Source organism: Anarhichas minor, unplaced genomic scaffold (genome assembly GCF_050575085.1).
Source record: "Anarhichas minor isolate MPS153535 unplaced genomic scaffold, ASM5057508v1 ptg000014l, whole genome shotgun sequence".
Lineage (NCBI taxonomy): Eukaryota > Metazoa > Chordata > Actinopteri > Perciformes > Anarhichadidae > Anarhichas > Anarhichas minor.
This window is the reverse complement of record NW_027466460.1, coordinates 9,616,572-9,634,393: the sequence shown is the minus strand read 5'-3', so window position 1 is coordinate 9,634,393 and position 17,822 is coordinate 9,616,572. Positions and strand designations below refer to the sequence as shown.

Genomic DNA, 17,822 nt, shown 5'->3' with positions numbered 1-17,822 from the left:
GCCGTTCATACTGCAAATGCTGCATTCCCATCTCTGCTCCCATGATGCTATTCTGCGTTGTGGGGCAGAGATTAGTCGTAACGTGTTAGAGGAAGCTGTCGACGTGTATTACGGTTTTCCGTTCTTCATTGCTGCCCTACTTCATAAGCAAGCCTGCTAAATGCAGTTTATAAGTCACTGCTAACTCTTCTTTTTTTGGCATTCATACATTATTGTATGTAAGTGAAACAATGGCTACAGTCAGGTGTGATCGGAGAATAATCTGACAAAATAATTAAGTGATTAATTGGCTCCGTTAGTCCCAAGGCTACAGAAGAACATCAGTTCACTTTATTGAGGATTGAAGTAACATAACGTGTAAAAGAGATACCAGACGCACTGTAGCAGTTTCTAATTAGACTGCTAGTGTTCTACAAAGACCTTCATTGAATTTAACATAATAGCAGTCGACAACACTTACCGTGTGTGTATTGACATTTGTTCATTATTTCTCGCTGGTGATAAGTCTTTAGCAATCCCGCAAGCAGTTTTGCTTCATGATAGAGCCGGTGTTATCTGCTGCTGCATTCATTTCTCTATATCTTGGTGGTGTAATGTAATGTATGCTGACTAGTATCAAAACAAACACCAACCTGTATGGGTTTATGAGTTCTTTGAGTTGATCCTCGATTGCTTTTGTCTGAAGGAATATCTAACACAAAAATAGTTTGAGTGTGTGTACAGATGACTGCTCAGGGTTTTGTCTTAAGATAAAGTTGAATATCATTACCGTTTAGAGGCACATACCAGCTCTGATTGTCCTTTGTTTGTGAACGTGTTTGTGTGCCTTCTCCCCCTCAGAAAAATAAAGGAATGATGCCAGTGGGCAGCCAGTCCACAGAAGAGGTCGACCAGAACTACGTCCCCATGAGCGCCAACTCGCCGTCGCACCATCGCTCGGGCAGTTTGTCGGAGCCGATGCACGAGCCGAACTATGTGCCCATGACCCCGAGCACCATGGAGTTCTCCTCCCTGGGGAAACAGGTCCCCCCGCCCGCCCACATGGGCTTCCGCTCCAGTCCCAAGACCCCGCCGCGCAGGCCAATGCTCAGCGACTGCCAGCCCCCGCCTGTGGACCGCAATCTCAAACCTGATCGCAAAGGTGAGAGGACAACAGGTGTGCATGCACGTGTTGCTGGTGTTTTGTGTGGAAATTCTTGCTGAGGGGGTTGATGTGTGCAGGAGTGTATTGTTGCTTCAGTATGTTCAGTGTTCACTAATGCAACAACTGACCATGTCTCACACTCGGCTGCTATTGTCACGGTGCTGGCTCGTGGTCATGAAGCCATCTGCACAGCATTTTATCATTTCCAACCGTCCTCAAAACACTGTCTTTCTTCATCGTACTTCAGTTGCCATTGTGGACAAATATGTCTATTAATTTAGTCTCTCTCTGTTTGTCTGGTGTGTTGAATACCATCGTCTTCTTCTGTGCCTGTCCTTGACCAGCTTATTTCACCTCTTGATAAATGAGTTTAGTGCCTGCTACATCCTCTTACATCCAACACAGTGAGCTCCTTGTCAAAAGCACTTTTGTCCAGAGCTCAAGAGGCCTGTAGACCGTTTTGGAGGGGGGGCGGTCCCTGTGCCATGGAGTGACCGAAGCCCGGAGTGGTCACCTCAATCCCCTTTGTTCCCTTCATCTGAATGGAGCTCTTTGATGAAAGACCTAATAGCAAGGGGACTTACAATCTGGGGCAGATTGAAAGGCTGAGTCATGGGCAAAGAGAGAAAGGGGACGGAGGGACGTCAGGGAGACGGGGAGTCATCACGTAGGCAAACCAAAAGCCGTGGCTGTCAATGTCGCTGAAGACAGATAGGACGCGTTGTAGAGGTTTACAGTTCCCCGGTGGGGAATCCTTTTTTTCCTCTGACCTTTGAATCAGGCATCTCCAAATTTGGCATGCATCATTGCTGGACCACCATGACTGAAAGTTATAAAAAGATTTTAATTTCTCCAAATCATAACTGTAAATCTTCAGTGCTCATGAAACATGGATAAACATTGTCAAACAGTTACATAGTTACATTGTTGATTTGTGATTGTTTTGGCACTAGTTATGCAGTGTGTTGGACACAGTTTATTCCAGAATGTATAAACTCTAGTTAGCGGAGGGACAGTTTGCCCAATCGACTCGCATATTACATTCAGTCTTTAGAAATGTTTAACTGTTGGTACAGAATTCTGGGGGATGTCAGTATAATTCATATTTAGGCCTGTAGCTTTTGATCCTTACTTTCCAGAAAGGTGTGGCAAAAGTCTCTTTTGTAGTTTTGGCCCTGCCATTTGTAGTTTTTTCTTGCCATCTATCACTTCCTCTCATTGCTATTGTCAAGCAACCAAGATTCTTTTCTTTTTCTTTGTTGACAATTAAATGTACTTCTACCACTATTCATCTTATTTGACTAACTTTACCATGTGTTTTGGTGTTATTAGGAGAGCTAAGAGACAGAAGTGTATCTACTGCTATTCTTTGTTAAAAACATCTCAAAAACCTCTTCTGATGCTATCTTGTTGATGTATTTTAATGTTTATGGAAAGCACTTTGCAGTTGATCATTTGAAAGTTACGAAACAAATGTAGATTTTTATTAGGGTTCAGATGTAACCCTCAGTCCCACCGCTCCCAGTACAAAATGTTCAGCTCTGTGGATCTTGGATTTAGGAAACTTGGATCGGCTTGCTGCTGTATTTTGTCGTAGAAACGGCACATGGACGAGAATTCAGCACGGCTAATTCCAAAAATGTACACAAATCTATTTGACAGATGTATTTAAAGTGTGACATTCAGACTGAAAGTGAAGAAAAGTAAACAATAGTGAGTAACATCACTATTTAGATATCTATTCTCTAAACTCTGTGTTTATAGTAGAGTAAAAACATTTGACATCTATTGATTTTTACCTTGGGATATCATTCATGTCTTTATTTACCCTGAGCCACACAACATTCCTCTGTACTGTGGACTAACCCGACTCACCAGCAGCCATGTTCATCTTGTGTGCGCTTCTCTCTCTGCTCCGGTTTGTCTCAGCCGTATGTTGCGAGGGCGTTGACATCTGTGGTCAAGGCCAGCAAACGGCTTTTACTGTATTAACACCATGATATGTTCAACTGAAATGAATCGTCTCACTTTGAGATTTGGCACGTTTGTTGTTGTTTTTTTTTTGCTCTTGTAAAAAAGGAGCTCCAGTATGTGTCTTCTTTACCGTGACATCATTTCTTCCGTGCTTATACACAGCTCGTCGTGCATGCACAGCTGTGATGTCAGTCTTTGTGTGGGAAGCCGTGGTGCATGGAGTGAGGTGCATGTTGGGCCGTATGGGTCCCGCTGTTGTCATGACAATCATCCTCTTGAAAACTGTGCTGCACAAGAAACAAGTGATTTTAAAATGTACGCGAGGGTGTCGTTTGTGTTGTTTAGCAAAGTCTCGTCTTTTGCTTTGCATGCCGGGACGGTTGTTACACTTGGGCTTAACTGTTGTGATCACCAAAGATTTTATAATGAGCAAAGTCTTCTTTCACCAATCAGGTCAGAGTCCTAAAATAATAAGAGCAAAAGGTGTCGGTTTAGAGCGAACCGACTCTCAAACCGTAGGTGAATTCCCGAGGGGACGACGCAAGGGTAGGTACTCACCACTTGAACTGCCATTGTGTATCTGACAACTTTCCATTCCCTGACCTCTCTCACACTCCATCTCCGACTCTTTGCATGTCGTGTTCTGTTGGATTCCTCTTGTAAGAAACTGTGTGCAAACCAGACTCAATTAAACCGTACCTTTTTACTATTTGCTGGCTGCGATGAGCACATCCATCCAGAGCTGCCCAAATAGGTTTAAGAACAAAACATGGGTGTCAGAGCTGTTGCACTAATCCAGTGTTATTTTAAATCCCAGCAGGAGGGGGACTGAGTGTGCACTTCATACACGGTGGATTGGAGTCACAGCATGCCTCTCAGAATACACCGTTACTACCTCCTTACACTAACTATCTTCTCCCTCTGATGTGACTCCTTACATGCAGTCAGACAAACGACAAAACATTTCTTTTTGTGTCTTTATTTCATATATTGTCTTTCCAAAAGCACACATTCAGATGTAGCAGCCGCAACAGAATTATTGTCACAAGGAACAGTCACGTGGCTCTGGGAAGTAGTCGAAGGCTCTTCAAGAGGAAATGAAACGATGATATCATCTAATAAAAAGAGAGACTCAGACAGATGATCTCTTCTGCTTGTGTACGTGCAGCTTGTACTAGCAAGTATGTAGTTTACAATGTTTTTAGTCCGACTCCTTGCACACGATTTTGCATTGTACAATTGCTCAATTGTTTTCAGTTTGTCTTGTTTTTCACCTTCTTAAAGGGAGGAAATTGGTTCAAACTATGTTTCACACATTTGATGTCCTCACACTTGCAACGATTGTTGTTCTCTTGCTACAAAGGTCTCGCCACAGTGTGTAGCAGACAAGATCCGCTTGTGATGAGAACTTTGGGTGATAGAAATTTAAGGAATAAATGGGCGGGAAATGCTGCTGAATATTATTTATTTATTTATTTATTTATTTATTTGTAATTTGTAGAGCAATAAATGATACCAGAGAGAATTGCTATTTAAATGGAATATATTTTGATTTTCATCCCGATTGTTTTTTTTTTAATTTTTGGTTTTTGATTTTTAGCTGTTTGTAACTGATAAGTTATCATTTCTTTTTCAAATAACATTGTTTGCATCTACATACATTATGCAGTCATTTGTTCCAGACTTGATCTGCATTAGTAATAATTTAAGGTTCAAAACTATTCAAATGTATAATTAGGAACACACAGGTTGCTTTACTTCACAGTATTTACAACATTCCAGTCGTTGACCTTTCCCTGCCTTACATAAGTGTAGTTTAAAGTATGTTTCTTAAGCAGGAAGCTGACTGTTGTTGTGTGTACTTTGCTTCAGGAAGACCAGCTCCACTTGAGATCATACCACTGCCAGAATGGGAGGAGCCCTCTACGCCCGTCCGCTCGCCCGTCACACGCTCATTCGCTCGGGAGTAAGTACCTAAAATGATCTGCAGCATTTTTCATAGTTCTGCATTTTGCTAACAACTAAGGGAATGTCCACGCCACTGTTTCCTTAGCCCGTTTAAAAAAAAAAAAAAAAAGGTTCCCTTCTTATTAGTCGTGCTTTAAAAAATAAAAAAAAGCTAGGGGCAATAAAAATAAATTGCTGCGCTTCTTCACCAAGGGACTGAACTTAAGCAGCCGATGTTACGGAAACAGTGTGCATTAACTGTTTTTACCAACACAAAATACAGTTATTTTTTTAAAGTAAAAAAAATATTATTTGGCGTGAACATTCCCTTTTGTAGTGGATACAATTAACTAAATAAGTAGGCACTAACACTTCATGCATTACTGTCGTCACCTTGTGACCGAAGTAGCACTGCTCATACACACTGGTCTGGGCTTCAGCCTCAGAGCTACGTTACACTGAATGCAGTTTATTGTCCTGTATTAGGTCTATTCCTGTGCTTTGTGCTGCAGGGACTCCTCTGGGCTGCAGTGGGTTATAGCTGTGGCTGTTATGTCTGTGTTATATATATATTCTGTGCTCACCAGAGACTTCACTTGTCTGGAAAGTCGGTGTGTAAACATTGTGAATGCTGCTCAGTCTTTCTAGGTTTCCAATGCCAACGAGACCCGCGTCAGTGCATAGTACGGCCTCCAGCACTGACTCCGAAGACTGTGATGAGAATTATGTAGCCATGGTCTCTAATAAGTCCACAGATGAACCAGTATGTAACACACAACTATCCTCTGATATAAGACGTTGCATGATTATTGTTTTCTAATCTCAAATCGCAGATAATCACAGCTATAGACAAATGTGCTAAATGTCTTATTTGATTGTTATTGTGACATGTGTTTGTGTGGTTTGTCGAAGCTATTTCAAATCATTGTTCTATATGAAATTTACAAAGACAGTTTTCACTACAGATGCACCATGAATACAGTAGAGAGTATGTACGAGGCAGGCAAAGTTCTCAGGGTTGAGCAACCTAGAATTTTAAGCTGTGATTGTTGCACAGACAACATGAGAAAGCCCATTTCCAGCTCTCGCTCCTCTAAGGCACACATTAGTGTGGACAAATAACTGGTTGCTGCAGATGGACTCCTCGACACTTCAGCTCTTTTCTTTGCAATTTCTTCTTGTTCTGCAGCTCGGCTTTCTTTATTCTCTATTTTGTTCTTCTGCTTTTCAGGTAGTGTGTTCTTGAATTAAGAAAAATGCTTTTTTTTTTTTTTTTTTGGTCAAATAAGTACCCTTACTTACTGGGCACTGGCTTTAATGGCATCAAAATGAGATATCTTTTCTGCGGACACGGGCACAATTGGCTTATGTAGCTGTAATAACATCGGGCACATCAGCCATACAGTGATAGGATTACATTTCCGTCATTGGGGTTTCTTTCTCTTACAGTTTTGGGTATTAGATGAATCATTTTCCTGTTTTTCTTGCTGTAACAATTTAACTTTTTCCAACATTTGCTTTGATACTGTCTGCTGACTTCCTGTTCTTTCATCACTCATGTTCATTTCTTTCTCCCTAGTTCTTCATTTCTTTGGCTTCACCAGGCTCTGGCTTCATTCGTTTTCTTTCCCCCCCCCCCGCATTTTGTTCTTGACCATCTGCTGTTTCTTTTTTCCTTTTGTCGCTGCTTCCTTCTCACTCTGTGTAGAGAGGAGTCCTTCTACTGCACAGTCCCCATCACCCCTGTAAAGAGGGAGGTGGAGGAACTTGACATCATAGAGGAGGTGAGCAGGGTTGCCAGGTTTAGACGTGCATGGCCTGCTCTGTCAGAACACCAGCGGTTACCAGTTTACGGTGTTATCATTTGATCAGACATTCAGCAAGTTCATCGTGCATACTTTGCTGTGCTGTTATCGCTCCCCAACACCAGCTAGGATCTGTGGCTTGGATACACAGTTTGCAGTGCAGTGAAATACCATCACTTTCATTACACTTGGTATGCACTAGTTTTGTCACCATCTTAGTTCTAATAACACCACCCCCAACTTGTAGTTAGAAATTAACACTACCTATAGGTCCAACGTGTATCTTAGCGTTGTCACAATACCATAACTTTGACTTAAAGCGCTTTCTCCTTATCTGGAATTTGCTGTAAACACAAAGTGATGTCACTGACCCACCACTACTTTATTCAATGTAAAATAGGGAAAGCATAACAAACTAAACGATAAACATAAACTCTGCAATCTGAACAAAGTGCAAACACCTTTTGCAGAATTTAAATTAAAATGTTAAATTCTGAGATGCTTTGCTCAGTCATTTGTATTTCATTGGACCGCTTTGAAGCAACTGGAGTTTTGGCATGTCGGTCTGTCGCCCATTTTTTTTTTTTTTTTGTTGGCTGTATCAGCGGAATGATGTGTCCACGCTTCAAACTTTGACGGTCTGGTGCCTGTTTGATCAGACCAGCGAGATGAAAAGATGTTCACTGATTAAACGAATCTATTCTTAGAATGAAACGATGATCAACTTCATCGAGGTAGTGCTGTTATTCACTGCTCCAATTCTGACAATTCATACATGGACTGATTATGTTGACTAATTGTATACACACACATTTTGGGTTAATTGTATATTGATGTCCATCTTTTCATCCTTTTTTAAATGTTCCGGTCCACAAACCACCAAGTTGGGCTTGAATGTAGTTTGGGCTCGCAGGACATGCGACATGTGAAAGTACCAACTTTTTGGGAAATCAAATCAGTCAATCTCTTGCAATCTTAGCAAACCAATATTGGGTATTGTGACAATGCCAGATTGTATTGAAGTGTGAGTTTGCTTCACTGACACTGACTCAGTGTTCCCAGTCAGTCAATAAAAGCGTCCTTTTCTGGCTTATGTAGTTCATGAAGCTTGGTGCCCCCATGACTGCGGATGGTGGGAGCAGCCCTATGATGATTCAGAAGGGAGACAAACAGGTGGAGTACCTGGATTTGGATCTTGACTCCGGCAAGTCTACCCCACCTAGGAAGGTAGGAATTACTCAGTCCTCACATCCTGAGCCGTGTGTTCACAAGTCATTTTAAAGGAACTTCAAGACCGACCTTTTTTTTGTGTTTTTCTTTACTCAGGTTAAAAGCAATGGAACGGGAATGGCAGTTTCAGATGAGCGTGTTGACTACGTGGTTGTGGACCAGCAACGGACGCAGGCCCTTAAGAGCACACGGGAGGCCTGGAACGATGGCCGCCAATCCACAGAGACAGACACCTCTTCCAAGGGACCCAAGTGACCCCGTTGTCCCAACCCACCCCCCAAACTGTTGGGCCCTTTTCCACTAGTGTAGGCTCTGGTGTGTGCTTTGGGACGGTCCAGCTGTCACCTTCCACCTCAGCAAGATCCTTAATGTGTGGTGGAGCGTCATAGCCACTCAACTGTTTAGTTTACACTGCTGTTAGGCCTAGGACAGCACTGTGTGTGCAGTCGTAGGAAGTGGTATGAGCCAGGAATAAGCTGTATGCGGTATGAAAGCAGGTGGAATGACTGGACTTGTCTTCGGGGGTTTGACTTAAGCAGACCCACAAACTTTGAACATTCACTGCCTCCTATATTGGATTGGGAGTTTTTTTGTTTGTTCTGTTCACCTTTCAATGGCTGGTGGGCGGATCCACAGTTAACATTTCCTTCTATTCTAATGCTGTTTAATGTTTTGAAGTATAAGTTGAATCACTTGATAACATGATCAAAATACTTTATCAATGCAACTCTCTACTACTTAGCATAGCTGGTTAACAGAGTTGATTTTTTACAGTTTCTCCTGTTTTGAGTGGAGTGAAGTTTCCATGGGCACTGGTCACAGGTCAGTTTCACAATTTTTAGTTAGTGTGGATGACTGAAACTCACCCTGAACTGTGTCTATGGCAAACTTCAAACCGGATCTCCAAGATAACCCAGTACGACAGAATTTCATCGTTTTATTCCTTTTTTTTGTTTTTGTTCTTGTTCTTTTCCTTCAATGTAAAAGCAGTTGAACTCGTTCATTTTACATGTAACCAAGTGCTCAATTTAAGCTTTGGATTCACTCAAGGTTTTATCCACTGAACATGATTTGATTTCCATTTACTTTGTACGTGGGGATGCTTCAATCTGTTATAATGGAAGTGCAAAGACTGTACAAAAGTGTTATGTATATAAACAGGAAAAAAAGTGTCCTTTATTTGTATGGAATATCCAGCGCGTTTAACTCGAGGGTATGTGGATTCTGCAGGGTAGAATCCTGTGCCGGTCTTAGGTGGTATCAGGACTTGTGATAAATGAATGAATTACTGTGAGTTTTTAAAAGAAAGTGACAGGTTTTGTATAAGTTATGCAAAGGTATCAAACTTAGGCTAGAGAGAGAGAGAAAATCAGGTACTTCTGAATACAACTAACCATTTCTAATTTATTTCTCAAGTTATTTCATCGGGTGGATGTCGTGTCCACTTTTAGCTCAGTATTCTTGATTCATTTGCTAAAGTCTGTTAACATGCTTAAGTTTGACAAGCGCCGGTCAATTAGTTTCACAAGTTAATTGATATTCCTCATTCCTCTCTTATCTAAGGTTTAATTTATTTCAAATTGAACTGGCATACAGTTTTGGGAAATCGACTGCCTCATGTAGTCAACTTGAGACATCTTTTTATAGACGGTGAAAAAGTCTTTGTCTGCATAAATCTGTGCTTTTACTAACCTGTGAACTCTTGACTCCGAAGTCCCAAGCATGTGCTACCACAAGATAAAATCATTGCTGTACATACTTTGCCATCAATTAGATTAACATGTATCATTTGAAAAATGTGCCTACTAAGTCATCTTCATTCTACTTCACTCTTTCCTTGTTGCAGTCTTTTTGTGATACGGACTGCAAAGCTGATGATGCTTTGTCTTTTTTTAATGAATCTCGACAGAAAATGTAAATTTTTGAAAGTGGACTAAATAAAATCCAACCTCTTATGCATGTGTTGTCTTTCTTCAATATGATTTCCATGATGATGAGAAAGTCAAAATGGAAAAGAGAATTTGAAGAAATAGAAATCCAATGTTAATGTCCTGTGCATGGCGAGTGTTCTTTTAGTTTGGTTGTCTTTTCAATCACATTCATATTGCTAAATCACGTTCACAAGCTTGCAACTACATCGCTAATAATTTAAAAGTTTTATCTGAAAGTTGTATATAGAGTAGTTTTTCAAGAAAATGTCCTAGACATTCTGACAAATGAAAGCCTGCAACTGTGACCATATCATCAGAATTCTTATTTGTTCAATCGCCTAACAAGTAAACCTAACACATCTTCAATTTGTGCATTTCTAGTTTCTGTAAAAATGTATATCCAGCTTGGACAACTGGGAAATACGTATTTTAATTGCAAGTTACGTTTTTGACTTCTTAAACCAAATAAAGGTGGCAGCAGTGATGCACAAGGCAAGCCAAATAGGTTTTAGATAGGATATGGAAATGTAAAATGAAGGCAAATTTGCTAAATATATTACGTTGTAAACTTAGATTTAGTAATTAAATAATGTCATTTTAATCATGTTACAAGGTGCTTTTATGTCACCTCCGGTTGCCATCTTTATTTACTACGAGGAAAAGGGGCCAACTCCTAACTTCCAGAGCGGGTTTAATTAAACTCTTTATAGTTGAGTTACTTAAGGCAGCGATGGGATTATTTTTGTGTTTCTACTTGCACTGAAGCTTCAGGAAATGTCTTCATAACAGAGGTAAATCGTGGTAACTCACTAATTGACTCAAAACTTAGCCAACGTTAATATTGAAGTCTCCAATGTAAAACACGAGACAGTAACTGAATCGCCATCATCGTAGTCTCGTTAGGTTATTTTGCAAATGATTTATTAACTTACAATTTTAAGAAAGCAATCATGTTTTCTGAGGGACAATTCTTTTGGGAAGGTTAGAGACCTAACATCCTAAATCCCACCGCAGTGAGAGGTGACATTACAGTAAAACATCAACCTTATCTAGAAAGTTGTGTTTACAGTAAACTGTGCAGGTGTAATGTTGGCAGTGTTGTATTGTTGTATTGTTCATCTAATGTTAAATAGCTCCTGCTTTATAGTCAAAAGAACTTTTGAACTGCACTAGTTTACATCCAAGTTGTATTAAATCTGCTTAAAGGGAGAATTTGCTTGTAGGAAGCGTCTCTTGCTGCAGCATCCTAAAGGCCAGAATATCAATTTAAAGCATGGGTCACCTTGCACAGAAACCCATTTCTAGCTTTACTGAGCTGACCACTAGATGGAGCTGTTTGTTTGATGAACTGTACGGCTCTCCTTTGCCCACACCCCTTTCAGTGCAGTCATTTCTCTTGACGTCCTCCCTTCTGAGGCTCTGCAGCGTTGTGGCAGCCTAAATCACATGTACAATTTCTTCACCATGTGCTTCACAGGCCAAGGTGCTGTTCTCCTTGGGTTACTGCAATGACCACAAAGGCCCTTGAAATCCACAGGTTTGTAGTTTAATTTCAAGATGTGTGTTTTTTTTTTGCTCAGTTGTCCACATAAGGCTATTTCTAATGCAGTATGTCCAGTGATCTTAGTTAATTCACTAGTGTTTGCTAGCATACAGCATGTAAGACCATGGTGTGTACACTGGAAGGATGCTTACAGAGATTCTTCAAGGGGCCACCACAAGGATTATTTAGGGTTTCAAGATTGTATTACCTTCCGATTTACTTTTTATGAACTAACCAAGGCCCAAAAATCCACTAATGGTGCGTTATAAAGCACTACATTTCAGCACACATTTTGTGTCACAATGTGCTGCAGTCCTTCAGATAAAGTTTCCCCCACTAAATGTCTCATTGTCCTTTGAAACAAAGGTTCTTATAATGGGGTCTACAGATCCTTTTAACTTTATTGAGAGATAAATAGGGGTTTGAGCAGCAACTGTATTAAAAAAAAAAAAGACTAAACCAACAATAATTTTTATAATGGATCACAAAAAAAGCCCTTTGCATCTCTTGAGGGAGTACAGCATGAAAATGTTCAAGGACCTTTACAGGTTTGCATGAGCACAGCACGCGTGTGTGCACGGTCTTATTGTAGCGCTGTATTCTGTACAAGGTCGGTCCCATTTTACCTTTTGATTTTGATGATGTATGTCTACTGATCTAAATATCTCAGCCAGCTAATTATCATATATTTATGGATTCGGTACAGGCCTCTCGTTTAATCAAATGCAACATATGGGCTGGCTTGGCTTCACAGTCACATTTAATCCCATAAATTTGTCGGACTCCACATCATGAGATAGCATAACACCCCCATCCTGCATACGTTTGTCTTTCATTGCACTGGCTGTTATGTAACCTTTTATCGCCCAGCCTCTAGGATCATGTTTGCTACCATGACATCCAGCAGATTGTAAACTGTTGCCATCAGGTGGCTTCATCCTTTGTTGAAATGGAATTTAGAAGGTTTTCATGTTGCTGTCAGGCATGGCTGATGGGATGACAGGTTAACACATGGCAGGTTTTTAGCTCATTTTCCTTTTTAATTTGCTACTTCTTCGGTGCCCATGAGAGTTGCTGGCTTACGTGTCTGATGTGTGAGAACTAGATTACTGGTGATGTCATCATCTAAGGTTATGCCGGTGTTATTTTTTTTTGATCTCATGTTTGACCTTGGGGACCTGAAGAACATTATCCTCATCTGCGAACTTGTCTTCGGAGGCTGCGTATATAAACTGTTTCTTAGCCATCATTAAACACGTTCTCGGCTCACTTTTTCTCAACAGCATATTTGATCAAAATGGACAAGACACAAACGGTTCAGCCTTTGTCTTTAGATCTTGTTAAGCATATGCAAATGATTTACAACACATGAAACATTTTATCCTTCCACCGGTTTAAAAGCTTTAAGTTGTTGTGAGAAACGCATCTTAATCACTGTCTGTGTGCCGTAATGAGGCAATGTTTGAATGTTAAAGCACACCTTGAGTCTGCTCTGTTTGTTTACACGCGGGCCTCTGCCTACACAGTCGCAGCTGTGTAGTGGCGCAGCCTGGGGAGCCTCTTTGCAGTGTCTTTGGCAGTGTGTGAGTAATGGAGCAGGGAGAGAGTCTCTTAACAGGACCAACAGAATAATTATGAGGCGATCTGAGAGGCTGTTTCCAGCGCAGCAGGGAGCTTGTGAGCTGTATTGAGCCTATAGCCTGGACCTCTGCCTGGACTGATGGGAGCTGTCTGTCAGGTGGCCCTGTGAGGCCAGTTACACAGCAACACATGTTAAGTAACAACTGTGGTGTGTTTTTGGCCTGAATGTGGGTGAGAACTACGTCATAGTTAACCACGTACAACATTTCCAAACCAGTTCAAAGAACTGTGTAGTCGAGGCTCCAAATACTGCATGGGCGGTGGTTTGAACAAAGACGTTGCAATGTGCTCTTGTCAACAAAATGCGGCTAACAACATGCCTGGTTAATTAACTTCATTAGTGTGAGTGAAAAGTCAACGCTATAGGCTTCAGTGAATTATGCAGATGCGTGTCATATTAATGGGGAACACAACACAAGTGTGAAAAAGGAACATTCCTCAAGAGACGTGTTCGCCTTTAGTAGAGGCATCGTTGGGCTGGCAGAGCAGTTAATTGATGGGGTTGAGGCAGCTGCATGTGTCCCCTGCTGATTGCACCGACTAGAGTGCAACCGATACCAATATCGATATTTGAGAGTTTTAAAACTGTGATAATGATAGATTAAACGATATTAATTGTATCACATATAACGACACATTTTTTGATAAACATGACAATTAAATAATTGTGCTTAAGGTATTTGTACTGTGTGAGGAAAAGGGTGATAATGTAATTGCAACATGACAGTTTGTAAATTATCTTTGGGATATATCTTTGGGATATCTGCACTGCAATTTCATCTTACTTTTTTGGCTGACAAACACTTATTTATGGCCAAAACAGTTTAATGTTGATAATTCTGTCAACTACTTGATTAATGGTTTGGTCTATAAATTGTCAAATGATGAAAAATGCTGATCACAACTTAGGAAAGCCCAAGGTGACGTCTTCAGATGTCTTGTTTCATGTGACCAACAGTCCAACAGCCCAATGAGATGCTATAGTTTTACATTTGTGGAAGACTAAAGAAAGCAAGAAGATGTTCACATTTTGAAAATAATTTTGACTTGATTTGATTATGCTGTTGCAGGACTACATGTAGTCGCCAGTTTATTAGGTACACCTAGCTAAAACTAATTACAGCCCTGCAATAAAATCGCACCTTCACAAAGGCTATAATGTTCAGTTTTTGCTTTTTTTGTTTTAGAGAAGTGTTGATTCAAATGTATCTTTAGTCTGAAGGCTGCAGCTTGTATTGCTTATGATGCATGATGCATTCGGCTACTCTGAGAAGTATTATTTATATTTTGTCCACCCCATTAACGTCAATGAGGGTGGACCACGTATTAGAAACACTTTTCAGTAAAAAGCAGTACAATTCAACAGTACCACCACCACAACTAAAACAGTTTCAACTAAAGCTTAACATCACAACCTTTATGAATGCAGGATTAGGTGGCTGTCATAGTAGATTACATTAGTTTTATCTTGGTGTACCTAATAGCTAGCGAGTGTATGTTAGAGGGGATGGTAGTTTTTACATAATTATTCTAATTTTTATTGAAAAACATATTAAAATGATTATGTGTGATTTTTTTTTTGCGGTGATCTGTACCAAACAAAGTTGTTCTCTTAAGTCAGTAGAATATGATGTGCAGGCCATGGCATCTTAGCAGCAAGACAATATTTTATTTAAACACATTAGAGACATTAGACACATTTTGCCCATAACAAATGTTGTGCCTCCTCCAATGTGAAAATTTCAGTATAGGCCATATTGGGATTTTGCTAAAATTGTTCAGGGGCAGGTTGTGCAATATATTGGTCTGTTAGCACCTGGTTGTTTCCAGGTGTGTATTTTCATCACAAAGTGAGATCATCTCAGCCCCCGCAAGACTAGACCACGTAACTGTTATCCTAGAAATAATGTTTTTATATCTTTTTGGCGGGTTCTTTCTGCCGGTCTTGTTTAATTTGGCGGATGTTACACAGTTGGCCAGTACATATTTAGTTGACTTCTTTTTTTATTCTGGCAATATTTCAGTTTGACTGTTAGTTGTACTCTACTTACCTCTCCCTCTGAATGAACATTCTGCATTCTGATCAAATGCATCTCATTACAGCACTTCCTGGTAGCCCTGTATTGAGTCATCTTTAGTTCTGTTTACCGCATCTGTCGCACTTCCTCATCTTCCAATTCTGGCAGCCAGTCTGTCATTCTCTTAAGCCTCAACCCTGCCCAGTCAACCTCTCATCTCGCCGGCATGCCATCTATCCGTCCACTTTTCCTTCTCTCACTACCTCTACAGCTTTTCCTCCTTCCTCTCTTTCCTCTAATCACATTAAGGCAGAGCCAATGCTGGGCTGAATCTTAAAACGACTCACAACAAAGCATCAGTGCTCAGTGAGTCCAGATACACCATTTTTGTTTTGTTCTGTGTCCAGACAAAATCACTTTCTCCTCCTTGTCCAGCTCTTAAGGTGGATATACAGCAATGTCCTCTCGACACTTACTTTCCCAAAGCACAATTGTAAAATCGATAGAGGTGGATAGACATTATGAAACAACACCTGTGGTTAAACAGAATAAAGTGGAGGGAAAGATAGATATTTTTTTGTGTGCATGACTCTTTGTGAAACTTGTAAAGTAGAGGGCTGTGTACATCTGCATACATATCCAATACTCAGTTGTCCATCCTTTCATTGTACATGAGGGAATAAAAGCAAGTTTTCTATTGTTGTGTTTTCTGTATATTTCTAGATCAAAGCAACTCCTCTCCCCTGGTGAGTCGCTACCACTCAGCGATGACTTGGCCTCACCTGCCTGGTGTTTGCCCCGTCTTTGACATTACACTGTGGATCCTACATCCTGGCAACGGTCCAGAGGAGGAAAAAAAAAAGTGAGTGATTTCGAAACCCCCTCTCTCCTGCTTCCTCACTCTCACCAAAGCTGGCACTAATCAGATTTCGCGAAGGGGCTTGAGGATTGAGTTTTTGTGTGTTGACTGCAATGTCATCAGCAGAGATTTGGAGCAGTAAAACCATTACTGTATTGAAAAAAAAGTGGTAATCGTATTTAGAAAGCAGCATTCTACGGGGACTTGTAATTCAGCTTATGATTTGCGCCATTTTCCCACTCCACAGTTTCACTGCATTTATTACACATTTGCACAGGTCCATTAACTAAGCTGATGATTATTATATTACCTAGGATATAAATGCACAACTCTATTGCTCCAGATACTATATTTATACTATGTAACGAGGCTCTATTCATTTTTAATAGCTTAAAGAATTTGCCTGAAGATAATACAAAGTGTATCCCTGCTGATAATGCACTATTATGCTTCGGCTAACATCAATCTTTCCATGCACTAAAGGACACAATGTTGCCCAACAGTTAAGTGATTTATGAATAGGATTAGTCAGTCAGCATTGTAGATTATCTGCTTCTTAAAGATGACGCAGAGATGTCCCGCCTAGATGAGAAGTTAATGTGAGTGCAGTATTAATTGCTGGGGAGAAGCGGACATGAGTTGTGCATACGGAGATATCAATCATTGATTTTACAGCTGCCTAAAGATGGCATGGCATATTCTGCCTCCAGAGTGCACGCTGTAGGAGTCCCTTGACTCAGATATAGACTGGCTCCTTTAGTCTGCTCTTGGATGTATCTGGATATGTGTTCTGCCTCTGTCTTCACTTTTTGTTTTGTGGCGTGTCAGCTTTTCATCTGTGGAGCTGGTTGTCTTACACAGCAGCTTGGAGCTTGGTAGTCTGACAGAGTGTCAGTGGGGCTTGTGTCACACTATTGACAGGAAAAATCTTAAATCAGGGAATATATATATATATATATATATATATATATGTGTGTGTATATGTTTGTAAAAAGCCTTGTCCGTAAGACTTGTTGAATATAAGCACCTAAGAAACTTAACTTCAACATAGTGAAGGAAATATAGATGTGACTCATCCGTAAATGTCTAAATGCTTGACAGACCTTGAATTACATTTTTCCAATGTAGACTACATGAGAAATATTTTTTTCAGAAAGCAATTCTCCAACACATAAAAACTCCAAAAACCTACAACTTTTCTATTCTTTCTGGCGATAGGGTCAGAACATGTGGGCTAAACCTTTGCGGTTCAGGTGAACAGCTGGTCTTTGAGGTATTCATGTCACATCTGACTCGTTTTCAGTTTATTTCTCACCACAAAAGTTTTCTCTGAAATATATAACGCAACACTATCAGCTCTTTGTTCACGATACACAAAAGGCAGACGGGGAAGAACTTACTTTAACTTACTTACCAATTTGGCGTTCTCTCTTCCAAATAATCCAGCCATGTAACTTACCCATTCATGGTAAATCGCACACTTTAAGATCCTCTTTCCCTCAGGAATATGCACAAACATTAATCGTTTGTACGAGTAGCATTCAACAAGGTAACGGGACGCGCAACAGAAGCTCCGTGGGGAGGGAGAGAGGGAGAGTGGGCAAAAACAGTGCGTAGAGCCGCACATTTTCCACTCTCAATTGATGAATTAAGGGTTTGTTTTGAGCCAACTGTTGGAATGGTGGAAAGATGTTTTTGGTGAGTTTTATTTTATTTCTGTTGAGTTTTGA

The 17,822-nt window shown here is 40.4% G+C and overlaps 1 protein-coding gene across 6 annotated transcripts in view; it reads left to right on the top strand.

Annotated features, from left to right (window-relative positions):
• gab1 (GRB2-associated binding protein 1) overlaps positions 1-10,057 on the top strand; it is a 47,875-nt gene extending 37,818 nt beyond the window's left edge. For 3 of the 6 annotated variants that reach the window (XM_076091390.1, XM_076091394.1, XM_076091393.1), the window contains 6 exons: positions 841-1,156; positions 3,572-3,664; positions 4,991-5,084; positions 5,705-5,828; positions 7,969-8,097; positions 8,197-10,057. In XM_076091390.1, coding sequence (XP_075947505.1) covers positions 841-1,156; positions 3,572-3,664; positions 4,991-5,084; positions 5,705-5,828; positions 7,969-8,097; positions 8,197-8,355 — 915 coding nt within the window. In that variant the 3' untranslated portion in view covers positions 8,356-10,057. The remainder of the gene's footprint in view (positions 1-840; positions 1,157-3,571; positions 3,665-4,990; positions 5,085-5,704; positions 5,829-7,968; positions 8,098-8,196) is intronic. The other 3 variants (XM_076091391.1, XM_076091392.1, XM_076091396.1) reach the window with 2 other exon arrangements.
• Positions 10,058-17,822: the final 7,765 nt, after the last annotated feature.